We start from the raw sequence: 20664 nt of genomic DNA, 5'->3' as shown, positions 1-20664 counted from the left end.
TTAGATCTACATTTTTTTATGATTTACAGCATAAGAATATTAGGTAAAGGAAAATTAAAGATTGGTCTTTTCCATTTCCTTTCCTATCCTCCATTCCATGGGAAACATGAAAATTGACCTTTATGGTATTCACTTCTTCAGTAACTGAGGACACAACTAATTTAAGAACTGGAGGTGAGATTTACAGCTACAAAATACAAAAATTTAACATTCTTATTTTGTAGCTATAATCTCTCCTCTAGTTCCTAACTTAGTTGTGTCCTCAGTTCAGGGGTGAAATCCAGCTGGATCCATCAGGTTCTGGAGAACCAGAAGCGGAAATTTTGAGTAGTTTGGAGAATCAGCAAATACCACCTCTAGCTGGCCTCAGAGTGGGGTAGGAATGGAGATTTTGCAACATCCTTCCCCTGCCACACACACCAACCATGCCCACAGAACCAGTAGGGAAAAATTTTGGATTTCACCCCTGCCACAGTTACTGAGGAAGTCAATACAACGAAGGTCAATGTTCATGTTTCACCATTTTTTGTTGGTAAAGTCCAACGTATAGGCCTTATGGTCTTTAGCAGCTTCATCATGGAGTTTGTTGCCTATAAGCTATCTATCAGCTTCCAATAAGCCAATTGTTTTTCGCATGTTTGTCTTTTGCAGGATGTGGGTCATCTTTCCATCAACCCATCTGAGCACAAAAACGAAATTCATGGTAGCTGTGGAGATCTTTTCCATCTGAACCTCCAGTGATGCTTTACTTGAATGTATCTTTTTTTTCTTAAATGTTCGTAATTGTGCTGAGATCTAAGATAAACAACAGTGAGCAATTAATAAAAATAATACTTAAGTATTTTTATTTACTTATAAAATTTATTGGAATCTTATCTCAGGTTAACTCTAATGTTGTATTTTTCTCAGTGTATTGTCAATTTCTTTCATTATACTACATATAGTAGCCACTTTTCCCCCTCCTCACACTCCAGGGCCCCCTCCTCCCAATCCAGAAAGTTTGGAGAACTCTGCTCCTTAACACAGTAACTAAAGCAGACAAAAATCTTGTCCTCATGTACTTACCTGTTGACATTGTTTGTCTGATGTGATCTGCAGCTCACCTAATCTGTTGGATTGAATTGGAATCTCTTGGGGGGAAAAGATAAACCTGTCCCAAGCCATATAGGGCTTTAAAGGTAATAATCACCACCTTGAATTATATCTGGAAATATACCAACAGCCAATACAACTCATGCGGTCTAGTGTTTGATGTGTGAATGCTCTTCAAGAGCAGTCCCATGTAGAACACATTACAATAATCTAAGAATAAGTTTATAAGGGCTTGGATGATGATGAGCAAGATCTCTTAGCCCAGGAATGAGCACAATTGGTGCATTTCCTGAAGGTGTGTAAAGAGTCTCACAGCCACAGTTGCTACAGGCTCCTCAAATAGGAGCTGTGAGTCTAAGAGAAGCAATGGGACTGTCTGTCTGTCCACTCCATCTTGCTGGGATTGAGTCAGAGCCTTTTCACCCCATCTAGACTCAAACAGTCTTCAGACACTAGTAGGTGTCATCCACAGCACCACCCAAGTGGGCCTGTAGTAGAGATATAAAGTTGGATATCATCATCATATTGATGATATCTAAGCCCAAACTGATAAATCACCTCACACATGTAGATATTTAAAATGACAGGAGAAATCACCAATTCTTGAGGCACCCTCATGGCCAGGATCTCTCCTTGCCTATCAACACCAACTGAAGCCACCTCACAGGACGGAGGAGAACCAGCACAGTACCACTCACCCCAAAACTCCCAGAGCTGGCCCAGACTGATACTATGATTGATGTTGTTGAATGCCTTTGGGTGGTCAAGAAGAGCCAGGATGGATGCACCACCTCCATCTCACTCCTGCCAGAGGTCATCCATGAGTTCAATCAATGCCATCTCATTGGGATAGACAGAATGGAGTCTAGATAATGCACTCCATGCAAGGTCATTTGCAGTTGCCATGTAACCACTCTTGCCATTTTCATCTCTAAACATAGAAGATTGGAAACTGGGTGAAAATTGTCCTGTTTGGTTGGGTTGAGTGATGCTCCTTTAAGGAGATAGCATACCACTGTCTCCTTAAGAGCTGTTGGGACCATTCCTTTTTCAAAGAAGAGTTAACTATTACCATACCCTACCCCATGCTTCTTTACACACAGGTTTAATAAGCCAGGAGAGAAATGGAGTCTAATAACAAGTTGCCAAACTAGCAGTTTATTTATTTTATTTATTTATTTATTATTTATTTATTATTTATTATTCGAATTTATATACCGCCCTATCTCCCAAAGGACTCAGGGCGGTTCACAGGCATATAAAACATCAATATACAAATTAAAATAATCCTTAAAAAACTTATTCTAGCGCCCGAATTATTAAAAATAGAAATATAAATATAAAATATTAATATTAAAATCAATTTAAAACCCCTCTAAATTTAAAATCTAAGCCAGTCCTGCACAGATGAATAAATGTGTCTTGAGCTCGCGACGGAAGGTTCGAAGGTCAGGAAGTTGACGGAGTCCTGGGGGGAGTTCGTTCCAGAGGGTGGGAGCCCCCACAGAGAAGGCCCTTCCCCTGGGCGTCGCCAAACGACACTGCCTAGCTGACGGCACCCTGAGGAGTCCCTCTCTGTGAGAGCGCACGGGTCGGTGAGAGGTATCTGGTCGCAGTAGGCGGTCCCACAGGTAGATGGTCTTGTCCATCTCCTAAGTCTTGGGACAGAAAGAATGGGGTCTAGACAACCCGTTTCATCCAAGGTCATTTGCAGTTGCCATGCAATCATGTTGCTAAATTCATCTTTAAACATAGAAGATTGGAAACTGGGAGAAAATTGTCTATCTTGGTTGGATTGAGGAGGGGACACAACACTGTCTCTTTAAGAGCTGTTGAGACCACTCCTTGTTTCAAGAATGAATTAACTACCATGAGACACAATTCTGCATTCCTTTCCACACAGGTTTAATAAGCCAGGAGGGGAATGGATCTAATGAATAAGTAACCAAACTAGCAGCTGAGAGGGCCTTGTCCATTTTCTCAGGCTCCCTGGTCTCAGACTTTTTCCAGGTTATCTTGTAAGCCTCAAAGATCCTGTTTTGAAGTTTATTTATTTATTTATTTATTTATTGTTTCAATTTCTATACCGCCCTTTCCCAAAGGACTCAGGGCGGTTTACAGCCAAAGTAAAAACAATTAGTACAATTTTTAAAACCAGTTTAAAAGGAAAATTTAGAGTTGGTTAAAGAACTTAAAACCAATAAAACCCCTTATTAAAACCCCACTAGGCCAGTCCTGCACGATGAAACAGAAATGTTTTCAGCTCGCGTCAAAAGGTCCGAAGATCAGGGAGTTGGCGGATACCTGGTGGTAGCTTGTTCCAGAGGGTTGGTGCCCCCACAGAGAAGGCCCTCCCCCTGGGCGCTGCCAGCCGACATTGACTGGCCGACGGCACCCTGAGAAAAATCTCCCTATGGGAGCGCACTGGTCGATGGGAGGCTACCGGTAGCAGCAGGTGGTCCCATAAGTAACCCGGTCCTATGCCATGGAGCGCTTTAAAGGTGGTAACTAACACCTTGAATTGCACCCGAAAGACCACCGGAAGCCAGTGCAGCCTGCGCAGGAGAGGTGTTATATGGGAGCAACGAGTCGCTCCCTCTATCACCCGCGTGGCCACATTCTGAACCAATTGGAGTCTTCGGGTGCTCTTCAAGGGAAGCCCCATGTAGAGAGCATTGCAGTAGTCCAGACGGGAAGTGACGAGGGCGTGAGTGACTGTGCACAAGGAATCCCGGTGTAAGAAGGGACGCAACTGGCGTATCAGGCAGACCTGATAAAAAGCTCCCCTGGCGACGGCCGTCAAATGCTTTTCCAATGACAGTCGTGCATCCAGAAGGACGCCCAGATTGCGGACCTTCTCTGTGGGGGCCAATGACTCGTCCCCCACAGACAGCAATGGCCTCAGCTGATTATACCAGGACGCCAGCATCCACAGCCACTCAGTCTTGGCGGGGTTGAGTCGGAGCCTGTTTTTCCCCATCCAGACCCGCACGGCCTCCAGACAACGGGACATCACCTCAACTCCAACTCAAGTTGGAGTCCAACATAGAGCTAATTTGAGTGGCATTGTCCAGCAGTTGTACTATGATCTTTTTGATATTACTCCTTCGAAGAAAATACTGAGTAACAGTAACAGAGTTGGAAAGGACTTTGGAGGTCATCTAGTCCAACCCTCTGCTCACACAGGAGACCTATACTAGGGATTTGAACCGCCAACGTTTCTGATCGACAAGCTGAGCGCCTTAGCCACTGAGCCACCCAGGGAGTCACCCGAAACATGAATTACTTAGACTTAGACATTGTTGAAGCCATTGGGGAATCTGATGAGGAAATATCTCAGAAAGAATGACCCAACAGGTCATGATTGTATTTTATATTCTTAATTAAGATAGTTAAACCCAATATTTCATCTCTCTTTTCTGTGCCCAAGTCAGAGGTGGGTTTCAGATACTGTTACCACCAATTTGCACATGTGATTTGCTCGCATGTGCACCTTCTGCATGTGCGCCCAGCGTCAAAAACATGGCTAAATAGTGCTGGGGTGGATGGGCAGACCCAGCCACAATCTCTGCTACCAGTTCGGGCAAACTGGTCCAAACTGGCTGAATACCACCTCTAGTCAAAGTTTATAGATTATTATTATTTTTTTTAAAAAAATCTATTGGTTAACATTATTTTTGCCATGAGTAGCACTTTTCCTCCAAAGATTAGGGTAGCCCTGACACTGTTGGTTTTGAAGGGTCGTTGGTCCTCAGTGGAGCTTGGTTGTTTTCTTGCAGACATTTCCTTTATTGGTACATGCTGGCTTTTTCTAAAGCTCGGAATATCTGATTCTGCCCATCGATCTGGAGTCCTGAATACGTGAAGAGTCCACTCTCCTGATTTTATTAACAACCATTTGTTGGGACAACCTATAACTTTACAAAAATATAGACACACCTTGTCCCCATCACTCTGGGAAGAGATCATACATATGTCAATAGGGTCATCTACAGGTTGCTAAGTCAGCATCCTGCTCGGACTGATGATGTTACCTAGGTTGGGCAATGAAACATATGCCAGAAAACAGCAAAGCTCAGAGAGCATCATTTCCACCCTGAGCTACACATATTCTCCTTTTTTGGTACCCTGTTCTCTGTAAGCACCTGTCCCTGTATTCTATATTCTGAATTAAAATAGTTAAATCCAATACATCATCTTTCTTTCTGTGTCCATGTTTGCATATTATTGTAAAAAATATCAGCTGGTTTTTAAAATTATTTTTATTTCAGAAAGAGGGGAACATTTTGTCAAATTGGCAATTAAAAAAGTAGATAGTTTTTTTATGGCCAGCTAGGGCCTTAAAGGGATGCGGTGGACTCAGGGGCTAGGACGTTGAGTTTGTTGATCAAAAGGTTGGCAGCTCAGCGGTTCGAATCCCTAGTGCTGCAGTGTAATGGGGTGAGCTCCCGTTACTTGTCCCAGCTTCTGCCAACCTAGCAGTTTCGAAAGCACGTAAAAAAAATGCAAGTAGAAAAAATAGGGACCACCTTTTGTGGGAAGGTAGCAGCGTTCCGTGTGCCTTTAGCGTTGAGTCATGCCGGCCACATGACCACGGAGACGTCTTCGGACAGCGCTGGCTCTTCGGCTTTGAAATGGAGAGGAGCACCGCCCCCTAGAGTCGGCAACGACTAGCACGTATGTGCGAGGGGAACTTTTACCTTTACCTTTTAGGGGAAAATATTTTAATAGATAATTAACTCTTCCTGGAATTGGTCCAAAATATTATCATGTGTTTATTTGCTCAAAGCTCCAGAGATTTTCTGGAAAGCAGTGAAAAGTAGAAAACAAGTTGGAAAGAGGTTATAAACTAATCCTGGTTCAATAGAGAGCTTGGGCTGGTGGGAAATATCCAACAGGACTATTGGATTCAATTTCTCCAGCATTCGTTCTTTCTTTGATCAGACCAATTTCAAATCTGAGTTGTAGAAATCTCAGTTATTATTCAAACACATGTCTGTATCTGCATCAAAATGAAAAGTTTAGATTAATGCTCTTTGGACGTGTGTTGGGAAGATCCAGTATGCTAGGTCAGATCCATTGGTGTGGATTGATATGTTGGAGACCGCTTTGGCAAGATGTTTTGGCTACTGATGTGTTATTCATTCTGATGTTCCCAGTGATCAAAGTGAATGCACTCAAGTGCCCAGAGGTTGATCCTATCCCAATTCCACATGAATGGTATCAACCAGGTGGTCTCCTCATTGGAGGGATGGCTTCACAGAACCTCTATGCCTTCAGCGAGCATTCGTTTGGTGAACATCCATCTCAAGAGCTCTATGGACTTTCAGAGTAAGCTAAATTCACTCTTTTCTTCACGTAATGATTCCTTGGTTGTTGTTTTTCTCAGTTATTCATACTTTTATAAAGAAAGCAGATGAAAGCTTTCTCTGATCAAGTAAATGCTTCAGTTTTTGAGCGATTCTTACTGTACGTTAAATAAGACTTTTCTTTACCATCAATTTTAATTTAAATAAAAATGTTATGTAGGCTAAACATGATGGCTAAATAGCTAGATTGCAAATCCCTAAGAAAGGGATTTAATAAAATGAAGAAATACTTTAAAATATATGGTCCCCTTATTATGAAATAAAAGAATACATTTTATTTGTTTTTTCCAGGAAGAGAAATATAACCATAAGAAGGACCATTAATATTCAATTTAGATAAGTTTATTTGAAAGATAAAATTAGAAATTTACCTAGGATGCTCTTCATAACTGTAAAGATTATAAGAGAGGAAATTTAGAAAGCAAATCTGCATAAAACATGGTACTCAAAAAATTCTTATCTGAAATCTGATTTTTTTCCTTAAATTTTTTCAAATATAGTGTTTGAAGCAATGAAAAAAGGCAGATTTTTTTCTACTCCACCTGAGTAGAAATAATTAATAATACTTAATCAATTCATCATTGCCTTAAATATTTTAGGGGTAACTTCCCAGGTGTAATGTAAATCTATTTATTTATTTATTGTTTGTTTGTTTGTTCATTTGTTTTGTCACAACAGTATATATAAGCATAAGCATGAAATAGCTATACAATATATAAGCACATATATAAGCTTAAGTATGTAATAACTATATTAATTGGATATAACAAAAGGAAACAATAGGACAGGAACGGTAGGCACGCTTGTGCTCTTATGCACGCCCCTTACAGACCTCTTAGGAAAGGGTTGAGGTCAATAGTAGACAGTTTTTGGTTAAAGCTTTGGGGATTTTGGGAAGAGACCACAGAGTCAGGTAGTGTATTAACAATTTTAAATTTTAAATTTCATCATGATAAAAAATCATGATAAAATTTCTTAATAGATCAACTTTTGTTAAATTAAAGATCATTATAGCAATATAAAGAAATGTTTAACTTTCTTTTGTGGCAATAGGCAGAAACTGGGATTTTTCATTCTCAACTAAGTCACCTGCCAAAGAATAATTATCTCAAGGATTCTGGAGAATTTCATACTGTGTTCTCAACTGTTGGTCTCCCTCGCAGATTCCTGCTCTTTTCCAAGCCAACTTCAGAAACCATGCTGTGTATTGCAATGTATTCCACTGGTTAATTGTTCTCACTCTCAGGAAATTCCTCCTTAGTTCTACGTTGGAGCTCTCCTTAATTACTTTCCATACATTGCTCCTTGTCCTGCCTCCAGGTGCTTTGGAGAATAGGGTGACCCATTAACTCATTTCTTTCTTGAATTTTCTGAACGCTTTTCACTCCATACCAAATGTGAAAGCTGTCATTCCACTAAAATATCATAATATTTGGAAGAGGGAGAAGTGGTGAGATTATGGATTGTTACAGAATAGCACGACACTTAGGAAATGATAGATAAGGATTCATACAATGAAAAAAAAAACTTTTTTAGGTGAGAGAGTGAAAATGAATCAAAAATGGGAAAAGCATCTAATTTCAGTGTGACATTATTTGAGATATAGACATACAAATATATTTAGAGATTTCAAGGCAGAGTTGGCCCATGATAAGATGAGCAGCTAATAAATGTGATAAACTTAAATGTATGTATGTATGTATGTAGGTACGTAGGTAGGTAGGTAGGTCGGTCGGTCTTTGGTTATTCAGGTTTTCTCCCGCGTAAAATTGGAAGTGTCTTGGCAACATTTCGACGAAGTCTCATTCGTCATCTTCAGGCTTCAGCTTTGTGCTTCTGGGAGCAATGTGTGATTGCAGCTGTTTCTTTCTTTTTAACTGCTAGTGGGGGTTTGAACTGATTGGGTGGGCGTTTGGCTGTGCTCTGATTGGATGGGGTTTTTTGTGCTCTGATTGGATGGAGGTGTGTCCTGTTTGGGTGGGGGCTTGGTTGTGCTCAGATTAGTCTGAGTTGCAGGGGGATTTGAGTTGGTGAGCTGCATTGCTGTTGTTTGGCTTCGTGTTCGTGGTTGTGCTACATCTTCATAGTGGGTGTCAGTCTGCTGCATGTATGGATTGGAGGGGTTTGAAATGGCTAGTGTTGCAGCTACGGTCTGGCTTCTGGTCCTTGGTCATGCTTCATGATCAGTGTGGGTTTGGGTCTGCTTTCTGGGTGGATGTGTGGTGGTGACATCCTGTGTGAACCTCGTGAGTGTGGATCTGGTGTCATTCCTCAAGTTAGGGACTCGTTTGTCAATAAGGGTGGGTTTCCAAATGGCTGGTAGGCGGGAGGTATCATCTCGTTTGTTCATGCTGTGTGGGTGTTTTTCTATCTCGATGGCTTCTCTGATTATTCTGTTGTTAAAGTGTTCAGTTTTGGCGATAGTTCTGGTCTTTTTAAAGTCAATATTGTGTCCTGTGGCTTTAAGGTGTTGGACCAGGGAAGAAGTTGGTTCCTCTTTTTTGACTGAGTTCTTGTGTTCTTCAAACACCTGCGAAAAACTCAGAAAACAAGTATGTATGTATGTACGTATGTATGAATGAATGAATATACCTCTCAATACTGTTCTATGCATTGTACAATTGTTTCACAAAAGACTTTCTTTATTTGCAGTGTGATCACAAAATTCTACCAGCATGTCCTTTCTTTGGCCTTTGCCATCAAGGAGATCAATGAGAACCCACAAATCTTGCCCAATGTTACCCTTGGATTCCACATCTATGACAGCTACAACAATCCTAAAATGACCTATCGGACCACTCTGGACTTACTTTTCAAATCAGATCGATTTCTCCCCAACTACAAATGTGGACTTCAGAAAATTCTTCTGGCCATCATTGGGGGACTTGGATCAGATACTTCATCCCATATGTCAGAAATTCTAGAGCTCTACAAAATTCCACAGGTGGGTCCAGGGGTGAGGGGATTTATCTTGTTTCTGTTAATTGGTTTAAATAATTAATCAATTAATTAAGTGTACCCAAGAGCATCTTTAAGTCTTATTTCTCATAAATCTCATCTAAGATTTAACAAGTAATTTAAAAAAAAACATTTAAATATGATCCAGCCAAGTACAGCAGCTGCCAAAAAACCCAACACAGTTCTGGGCTGCATAAACAGAGGGATAGAATCAAGATCACATGAAGGGTTAATACCACTTTATAATGCCCTGGAAAAGCCACACTTAGAATATTACATTCAGTTTTGGTCGCCACGATGTAAAAAGATGTGGAGACTCTAGAAAGAGTGCAGAGAAGAGCAACAAAGATGATTAGGGAACTGGAGGCTAAAACATGAAGAACGGTTGCAGGAACTGGGTATGTCTAGTTGAATGAAAAGAAGGACTGGGGAGACATGATAGCAGTGTTCCAATATCTCAGGGGCTGCCACAAAGAAGAGGGAGTCAAACTATTCTCCAAAGCACCTGAGGGCAGGACAAGAAGCAATGGATGAAAACTAATCAAGGAGAGAAACAACTTAGAACTAAAGAGAAATTTCCTGACAGTTAGAACAAATAATCAGTGGAACAACTTGCCTCCAGAAGTTGTGAATGCTCCAAATCTGGAAGGTTTTAAGTAGATGTTGGATAATCATTTTTCCAACATCTTTATATATACACCATGTAGATATCTACACCGTGAAGTGGTGTGGGGTTTCCTGCCTAAGCAGAAGGTCCCTTTTAGGTTATTATATTTTATTTTAAACGTTGGTAAAGCTCTTCACAACTTAAAACCATCGCTTTCTATTGGACCTGATGGTCTATGTGCATATTTCTTAAAAAAACTTTCCATTAATATAGCTGAACCCCTAAGTATTATCTTTGATAAAGCTTTCACTACCAGTTCTCTTCCCAAACTTTGGTCACTAGCCACAGTCATCCCCATCTTCAAAAAAGGAGACCCCAGCTTAGTCGAAAACTACAGACCGATCTCCCTTTGCTGCGTCACCTGCAAAGTCATGGAATCTATCATCAATCAATCCATTACCTCACACTTAGAAACTAACAACCTACTCTCCAACAAACAATTTGGTTTCAGGAAAAAGTTATCATGTAACTTACAACTTCTCCACTGCAAAAACATATGGACTGCAAATCTAGATCAAGGCAAATCAATAGATGCAATCTACATAGACTTCTGCAAAGCTTTTGACCCAGTAGTACGATAAACTTCTCCTTAAACTAACATCCTATGGCATCTCAGGACCCCTCCACAAATGGATATCTGCTTTTCTGTCTAACAGACAACAAGTGGTCAAAATTGGCAATGCTTTATCAAATCCTGTTCCTGTCAAGAGTGGCGTTCCTCAAGGCAGCGTCCTTGGACCAACACTCTTTATTCTATACATTAATGATCTTTGTGACCATATCTCAAGTAATTGTGTTCTCTTTGCTGACGATGTCAAACTATTTAACACCACAGACAACACTTCTATCATTCAAAACGACCTTGACCATCTAACCGCTTGGTCTAAAATTGGCAGCTCAAATTTCAACCAGCAAATGCTCAGTCTTACATATAGGAAAAAGAACTCTAAAACTAAGTACATACTAGATGGACATTACCTTACAGACGACCCCATCCCGTTAAAGACCTTGGAGTTTTCATGTCAAATGATCTAAGTGCCAAAGCCCACTGCAACTACATAGCAAAAAAGCTCTAAGAGTTGTAAACCTAATTTTGTAGCTTCTTTTCCAAAACACCACACTACTAACCAGAGCATATAAAACATTTGCTAGACCAATTCTAGAATACAGCTCACCTGTTTGGAACCCTCACCACATCTCTGACATCAATACAATTGAACGTGTCCAGAAATATTTTACAAGAAGAGTTCTCCATTCCTCTGAAAACAACAAAATACCTTATACCAACAGACTTGAAATCCTGGGATTAGAAAACTTGGGACTCCGTCGCCTTGACAAGACCTAAGTTTAACTCACAGAATCATCTATTGTAATGTCCTTCCTGTCAAAGACTACTTCAGCTTTAATTGCAATAATACAAGGGCAACCAATAGATTTAAACTTAATGTAAACCGCTTTAATCTAGATTGCAGAAAATATGACTTCTGCAACAGAATCATCAGTGCTTGGAATACTTTACCTGACTCTGTGGTCTCTTCCCATAATCCTAATAGCTTTAACCAAAAACTTTCTACTATTGACCTCACCCCATTCCTAAGAGGACCATAAGGGGCGTGCATAAGCGCACAAACGTGCCTACCATTCCTGTCCTATTGTTTTTCTTTTCTTCTTCCTATATATGTTTATATGTGTATATGCTATATAATCTTTTTGTATGATGTTGTGACAAAATAAATAAATAAAAATAAATAAATTTTAAAAAGATTTATTGGTGCAGAATGGAACAACTCACCATGGCCCACTCATCATGGCCAACTCGCAGGAGGACAAGTCACCTAAGGACAATTCAAAAATTCCATTTCATTGTTTTAAATAATTAAAAAAAACATTTTAATTTTTGTCATTCACATTTCATTTTGTCCCTCCTTTGTCATACTCTCTTTAATGATTCTATTCCATCATTTCTTCTATAAGAAACTTTTCCTGAGATGAGTTAGCAGTGGTGAGTTGGCCTAGATCCTTCTTGGTGAATGCCAATGATATTTTAACACATTTGTTGAAAAAAGCATTGATGCCCAGGAATTTAACCATATTCTCAAAATTTGAGAAATTATGGATCAGGTGTAAATTCTAATCTGTCAAACCAATTATTGAAGAGATCCATATAAATGCATGACCAAAACAACAACCTCTCTATAACTCCAGGTGTTTTCTTTTAGCTGACATATGGATCATTTCCTCTGGAGGAAATTGATAGCTGTCAATCATCTTCACTTTACTTTATGGCCCCAAATGAGGTTCCTCAATATATAGGGATTATCCAGTTGCTCCAGCGTTTTGGATGGAAATGGATTGGGCTTTTTGCTAAAGACACTGAAAGTGGAGAACATTTTTTGCAGAAATTGGAGCCCTTGCTTTTCCAGCAAGGAATCTGTTTAGCTTTCATACAAAGATTTCCAAAATTATTGCGTTTGGATGACTTGGGCAAATTTAGTGATATAATGTTTCAATTTTATACACATTTCACAGATGTTAAAACGAATACATTCATCATCTATGGAGAATCTTTGACATTAGCTTGGCTGACAGCTCTCAAATCTTTATGGGAGGCTGCAAATAAGGGAAATGCATTGTTGAGCAAGGTGTGGATCACCACCAGCCAAATCGATTTCATGCTACCAGGATCTCAAAGGGAATGGAATCTCCAGTTTTATGATGGGGCCATTGCCTTTCAAATCCATTCCAGTGAAAATCTGGAATTCGAGGGATTTCTTCAGTCCACAAAGCCATATTCAACCCGTGGAGATGGATTTCGAAACCATTTTTGGGAGCAAGCATTTGACTGTTTCTTTCCTAATTCGGAATTGTCATCCTTGCGAAGTCAAGAATGCACTGGGAATGAAGAACTGGGAAACCTTCCAGAATCTCTGTTTCAATTGCAGATGACAGGTCACAGCTACAGCGTCTATAATGGGGTTTATGCTGTGGCTCATTCTTTGCATAGCATGCTATCCAAGGGATCCAATTTAAGAAAAAAAATGGCAGCTAAAATGACTAAATCTCCAGAACTACAACCTTTTGAGGTAACATATCCCAGCAAAGATTTTTTTTTCCTTTTCAATGAAGAACTTATTTCAAAATAATTTACCGTATATACTCGAATATAAGCCGATCCGAGTATAAGCCGAGGTCCCCAATTTTACCCCAAAAAACTGGGGTAAACTGGGGACTCGAGTATAAGCCGAGGGAGGGAAATGAGGCAGCTACCGGTCAGGGAAAGCCTCCCTCCCTCAGCCGAGAAGGCTGGCGGCTCCCCCGCCCCGCCCTCTCACTGCACCGGCAGGGCTTCCCCGCGCTAATGCAAAAGCCCGCCAAGTTTGCACCATCCGGTATAATGTGAAAAAAAGAAGAAAAAAAAAAACTCGAGTATAAGCCGTATATACTCGAGTATAAGCCGAGGGGACGTTTTTCAGCACAAAAAACGTGCTGAAAAACTCGGCTTATACTCGAGTATATACGGTAGCTCACGAAATGATCTATGCTTTAATTCCAGGCGCAAACTATTCTTCAAAGAGCTATGATAAAAATACTTATTGAACTTGTCTGCTCCAATTAGATTTCACTTGACATTCTACTCAAGGAATTCTTGATAGATAGATAGATAGATAGATAGATAGATAGATAGATAGATAGATAGATAGATAGATAGATAGATAGATAGATAGATAGATAGATAGAGATATAGAGATATAGAGATATATAATTTTATTTATAGATTTGATTGTTGCTTGTATAAAGGGGTGAGAGAAAGGTACCTTGGTCCATATACCAAATGAATGACCCCTTGGGATCCCCATATCAAAACAACTTACTTTACATGTGGCCAGGACCTGAAAATAACATTTAACACACAACACAGTACTTAAACAAAATAGCTCAGTTGAGATCTCCATATGTGGGACTGATTGGGGTAAATTGTAAGGGTGACACCGGAATATAATTTTATGTCATTTTATTCTATTTTACATATTTATGTATTAACATATTGTATCTTATCCTATAACTATTGTATTTTACCCTACTCTTTTTTAAAATTGTTTGTATAAGATTTTATTGGTGATATGTGTTTGAACCTTGTAGTTTGATATGGCCTATAGGCTAATCAATAAATACATCTCTCCATCCATCCTATCTATCTATCTATCTATCTATCTATCTATCTATCTATCTATCTATCTATACTTTTATTCATATATATTTTTTCTTTGACATCCATAGGTGCTTGGTGAACAAAGTATTCTTTGGGTCAATCTATTTTACAAACAGTAGTAATAATAGTAATATTGTTTAGATATACATAATCATAATTTTTCAACGTCTAATATTTGTTTATACGTAGTAATTATAATGTAACATAACATAACATCAGAGTTGGAAGGGACCTTGGAGGCCTTCTAGTCCAACCCCCTGCCCAGGTAGGAAACCCTACACCATCTCAGTCAGATGGTTATCCAACATTTTCTTAAAAATTTCCAGTGTTGGAGCATTCACAACTTCTGAAGGCAAGTCATTCCACTTATTAATTGTTCTAACTGTCAGGAAATTTCTCCTTAGTTCTAAGTTGCTTCTTTCTTTGATCAGTTTCCACCCATTGCTTCTTGTTCTACCCTCAGGTGCTTTGGTGAAGCACCTGAGGGTAGAAGAAGAAGCAATGGGTGGAAACTGATCAAAGAAAGAAGCAACTTAGAACTAAGGAGAAATTTCCTGACAGTTGGAACAATTAATAAGTGGAACGACTTGCCTTCAGAATGTACTCTATTGTAATGTACTCTATTCTATATCAGTATACATAATATTTTCCCAATTTCTAACTTCTATATCTGTTTTCTAACTCTTAATAAAATAACCATCCTATTCGGAAGTATTCTATATCTATCCATCATCTCTTATCCTTTTTAGAATTTCAGCTCTTACTGACTTTTTGGTAAATTTTCCATGTTTCCCCCTTGGGATCTTGTACCTCCTTACCTCAGATTTATTTAATCTTAGTATTTCATCTGCCATGACACCTATCTCTTGTTGGATCTCTAGAGTCCCCATATGTGGTTCTTTCATCATTCTTAAGAGAACTTTCTCTTTATTCTCTTCTATATTTTGAACTCTTAGAGGATAATCTGTCTGTTCTGTTTTGGCTGATGATATATTTTGTATTCTGTCTCAAGGAATTCTGTATATGTTATTCACTGATAATACTTTGTAGGTTGACTTCTTGAACTGTTGAGGAAAACTGGAATTATGAAATTCTTTGCAATCTATATTCTTTATTTTGTATGGGCATTTTGTCCAACGAAACTTCATAACGACTTTGTGAACTGAAACATGGAACTTCTAATCTGTTGATTTCGCTTATCATTGTGAATTCAACTTCATTGCTTTCTTCTTCTTTTTCAAGTAGCTGCACCCATTTCTTCAAGGCATTTCTTTCAACAACTCAGCGGGAGAAGGAGTGTCTTTTAATGAGAAGAGGGAAGTTGCAGGTGGATTTAGCATCATCAATATAATCGCTTTTCCAAACAGGTCCATCCGGAGTGTGAAAGTTGGAAAGCTGGATCCTGATGCTTCTCATGGAAATGAATTGATCATTAATGAAACTCTGATAGAATGGCACAAAGGTTTTAATCAGGTATGGAACTGCATGAATGTTGAGTATTTTTATTTAAATAAGGGAACAGATTTTAGTTAAAATATCTCCAACTGTTCTCTGCTGTCATGATTCTCGTTATAGGATGACTAGTTGACTGTATTTTCAGCTGATGAAAGAGCTGAATAACTTGGCAATTACCTGTGCAAACTTTTTTCATGTTATGAGCAGGTTCTTCCAGTTTCTCTGTGCAATGAATGCTGTCGCCCTGGATATTGGAAGAGAAAATCTGAAAAGAAAAGCTTCTGCTGCTACGATTGTGTTCGTTGTCAACTAGGAAAGATTTCAAGCAAGATAGGTCAGTTATGAAACTACAAAAATTTGAGAACATTGGGCAGCAAAGGCATTGTTTCATCAAATGTTACAATAAATTCATTTCTTATTAAAATTGAAGTTTTCTGGCCTATAAAGCATAGAATATGGATAATCCCTATAAATCTCAGTTATTGTTCATTTCAGTTAGTAATGATCACCCAGGTATTAAAATAATATATCCTGCAAACCACAAATCTTTTTTATTACAGCATTTTTGTGCCAGATATAAGAATATAAAGTGGAATAAAAACATGATTAATTTTTGGAAGGTCCTACAGATGTCATCTGTAGACTGTATCGTAGCCCAACATTAGTATATATGGTGGTCATCCAAAGGATTAGATGACAATCTAATGCATATCAAGGGGGAGAAAATTGAAAATTCTCTACTTAATGGTTGTAAAATGGAATGGAAACATTCAATATCCAACGTGATAAAACCATTATATTGTTTTATAATAGCTTATATATTATAGTATATAATCAGTTATATTACCATGTTTCCCTGAAAATACGACCTACTCAGAAAGTAAGTCCTAGGTGGATATTTACACCTGCGCCCAATATTAGCCTTACCGCCCAAATAAGCCCTAATTAAGACCCTGCCCACTCCAGGGTGCATGGGAAAAAATTAAGGATGGGGATGAGGGTGGTGGAGCTGCCCTATTACTTAGCTTTGGATAGTTGTAGCCAAGCCTCGCACACCTCAGGACATTTCTTTTGCTGCTGCTGGCTTTCCTAAAGGTCTCTCTAGCCAATAACAGCTCTCTGGATCAATCCTTGCTGGATGAAGAAGTTCCTGAAGGCCTCTGATAGTGAAAAAGAAGCCGAGGGCGATGCGCGCAAGTGAGGGGACTCGGTGGATGACACCACCCCTCAAAAAAAATAAGACCTGGTTTCTTTTTTTGGTGGCAAATCCTTCAATATTTTATGATACTGTCTACAAAAAATTGTCTCATCAAAATTATTTATTATTAAGGATGATTCTGTGGTGCGGGAAGGGCTGCTAAATAATGTTAATCTTATTTAGTGGTAGTCCCCAAAATTTGAAAATATTGTAGTAGCTTTCAAAATCTTGAGAGCACCATGTGAAATGCTGGATGTTTCAAACACTTCTTCCAAATTTCAGTAAAATACAAACTGGGATATTAAACAAAAGGACAGAAAATAATTATTTTTAATATATGTTAGACTTAGGGTTTACATTTGGAAATTATATATGCATATATCCCACAGGAACTGGGGGCTTTTTTGTTTATTTAGTTGTCTGTTTGTTAAATTTGTTTGCCACCCATATTGCCACAAGGTGACCCACGTTATTGCCAAAATTATGTGGAAACGCAAGCAAACATGTTTAAGAAACTATGTGAAATGCCGATATGTCCCTTGTAAAATTAAATGAAAAATAACACAGCAATCAATATTATCTATACCATGTTTCCCTAAAATAAGACCCTGTCTTATATTTTTTTTAACCCTGAGATAAGCGTTTGGCGTTATTGCCATGCGCTCAAAAGCCCAATTGGGCTTATTGTCAGGGGATGTCTTATTTTGGGAAAAACAGCGTAGATCACAGTCTATCAACCAATTAATAAAATAAACACATTTCTAGACTACCCAATCCCAAAAGACTCTGGATAATTTGACAAATGTGAAATTTTAATAACAATAAATATAAACAGATAATCAGCTGAAAACAGCAACCAAATTCTGAACCATCTAAATTTAAATTATTCATTATAATGATTTTTTACAACTTTGTATATGTTCATATAACAAATGAGTAAATAATTGATTTTTGATATAGTTGATAAATACTTTGGAATAGCCTTGGAATATAGCTGCACAGAGAAAACATCACAAAATGAATTATCATTCTTCAAACAGTACCATAAAATATTTATTAAAAAGTGGTAAGTAGAAAACAGATGAGTTTTCTTTTGTTCCTCTATCCAGATACAGAAGATTGTTTCAAATGTCCTGAAGATCAGTATCCAAGCAAGGATCAAGATCAATGCCTTAACAAAACGATGAGTTTCCTGTCCTTTGAAGAACCTTTAGGAATCAATCTGGCCTCAGTTGCTTTTTTCTTCTCCCTGATGACAACCAGTGTGCTCGTAATTTTCCTTAAGCGTAGAGATACCCCCATCGTCAAGGCCAACAACCGGGATCTCACTTATACACTCCTCATCGCCCTTCTGCTCTGTTTTTTCTGTTCCTTGTTATTCCTTGGTCAGCCAAGGAAAATAACCTGCCTTCTCCGTCAACCAGCATTTGGCACCATCTTCTCAGCTGCTGTTTCTTGTGTGTTAGCTAAAACTATTACCGTGGTTGTTGCTTTCATGGCTACTAAGCCAGGTTCTTCAATGAGAAAATGGGTGGGGAAAGGATTGGCTCTTTCCATTGTCCTTTCTTGTTCTTTTCTTCAAGCAGGTCTTTGCATTCTGTGGCTAGCAACATCTCCTCCATTCCCTGAGTTAGACATGAATTTCCTTACAGAAACCATGATTTTGCAATGCAATGAAGGCTCCATCTTCATGTTCTATTGTGTCCTGGGCTATCTGGGTTTCTTGGCTATTGCCAGTTTCATTGTGGCTTTCCTTGCCCGTAATTTACCTGACACCTTTAATGAAGCCAAGTTCATCACCTTTAGCATGTTGGTTTTCTCCAGTGTGTGGATCTCTTTTGTTCCAACCTATCTGAGCACCAAAGGAAAAGCCATGGTGGCTGTGGAGATTTTCTCCATCTTGTCCTCCAGTGCTGGGTTATTGGGATGTATCTTTTTCCCAAAATGTTTCATCATTGTATTTAGGCCAGAACTTAATAGAAGACACCAACTAATCAAACGAAATAATTAAATTAGGTCTACATTTTTAATCACTTAGAGGAGAAGAAAATTAGCAAAGGAAAATTAAAGTTTGGTCTTTTCAATTTTCGTTCCTATCCTCCATTTCATCTCAACATTTCTATTTTGTGACTGTGATCTCTCCTCCATTATCTAAATTAGTTGTGACCCCAGTTACTGAAGAAGAGAATGCAACAAAGGTCAATTTTCTACAATGCAACAGAGGTCAATTTTCTTTTTTTTTTAAACCATTTCTTATTGGTAAAGGCCAGCATATAGGCCTTATGGTCTTTAGCAGCTTCATGATGGATTTTGTTGCCTATCAGCTTCTGATAAACCAAGTTCATTGCTTTTAGCATGTTCATCTTTTGCAGGATGTGGGTCATCTTTCCGTCAACCTATCTGAGTACAAAAGGAAAATTCATGGTAGCTGTGGAGATCTTTTCCATCTTGGCCTCCAGAGAGGCTTTACTTGCATGTATATTTTTCTCACAATGTTCCTAATTGTGCTGAGACATAAGATAAACAACAGGGAGCAATTAATAAAAATAATAATTAAATAATTTTTATTTATTTATAAAATTTATTGCCTGAGCATCTTACCTCAGAGTACCTCTAATGATATATTTTTCTCAGTGTATTGCCAAGTTATTACATTATAGAATATGTCAGCACTAATTGTGCCCTCAGTTAAGGTAAAGAAAGAAAGAAAGAAAGAAAGAAAGAAAGAAAGAAAGAGAAAGAAAGAAAGAAAGAAAGAAAGAAAGACTTAAAATTTCTGAAACATGTTTTTCTATATCTGAAACTTAAACCTTTTTTGCTATGCTGTTCTATTTCCATTCTATAAAATCAGATTTTAATACAAATTTATTAAAAGGAAATACCATATTATTTTTTTATTTGTTTCTTATTCAGGTATCTTCTTTTTGGATACTCTTTTAATGTCTGGTAAAAGGACAAAATCTAGACATAGATTTTGGGTAGGTGACTCTCCCTTGGTTTAAAGTAAGTTACAAGGTGTAATTTATTTTTATTGTTTGCTTAACTTATTGCTGGATTAAAAAAAATAGAAGCACTTAGAAAGTTAGCAGCCTAAAGAAATGAATGTGTGAATGTGATACTTCATTTGGTAGAGTATGAAAGCACTGCAGCCAAGAGTTTGAAACTAGTGGTAGCTAAGGTAACAGTAGTGGAGATTAATGAAAACAAGTGATTTGATAGATTATCTCATTTTTATATTCATTCATTCATTCATTATGAAACAAACAATTTCTAAAAGGTTTAAAATAATAAGGTAAAGGTTCCCCTCGCACATACATGCTAGTTGTTCCTGACTCTAGGGGACAGTGCTCATCTCCATTTCAAAGCCGAAGAGCCAGCACTGTCTGAAGACGTCTCCGTGGTCATGTGGCATGACTCAATGCCAAAGGCGCACGGAACGCTGTTACCTTCTCACCAAAGGTGGTCCCTATTTTTCTACTTGCATTTTTTACGTGCTTTCGAACTGCTAGGTTGGCAGAAGCTGGGATAAGTAACTAGAGCTCACCCCGTTACACAGCAGCACTAGGGATTCGAACCGCTGAACTGCCGACCTTTTGATCGACTAGCTCAGCGTCTTAGCCCTTGAGCTACTTAAAACAATAACATCCACAAAATAAATAAGTATAAATAGCAGCCCTGATGATTAATCAACTACTAGTAAAGCCAAGGAATGCAT

At 38.5% G+C, this 20664-nt stretch overlaps 1 protein-coding gene across 1 annotated transcript; it reads left to right on the top strand.

The window, feature by feature from the left end:
• Positions 1-122: 122 nt before the first annotated feature.
• LOC131197106 (vomeronasal type-2 receptor 26-like) lies at positions 123-18960 on the top strand. Its single transcript, XM_058180751.1, has 7 exons — positions 123-174; positions 6252-6423; positions 9114-9405; positions 12306-13169; positions 15542-15769; positions 15959-16085; positions 18059-18960. Exons 1-7 carry the CDS (start codon positions 123-125, stop codon positions 18958-18960), a joined length of 2637 nt encoding a protein of 878 aa, XP_058036734.1.
• Positions 18961-20664: the final 1704 nt, after the last annotated feature.

This window comes from Ahaetulla prasina, chromosome 4 (assembly GCF_028640845.1).
Source record: "Ahaetulla prasina isolate Xishuangbanna chromosome 4, ASM2864084v1, whole genome shotgun sequence".
Classification (NCBI taxonomy): domain Eukaryota; kingdom Metazoa; phylum Chordata; class Lepidosauria; order Squamata; family Colubridae; genus Ahaetulla; species Ahaetulla prasina.
Note: the sequence above shows the minus strand (reverse complement) of the source record. Positions and strands in the feature narration are given on the sequence as shown.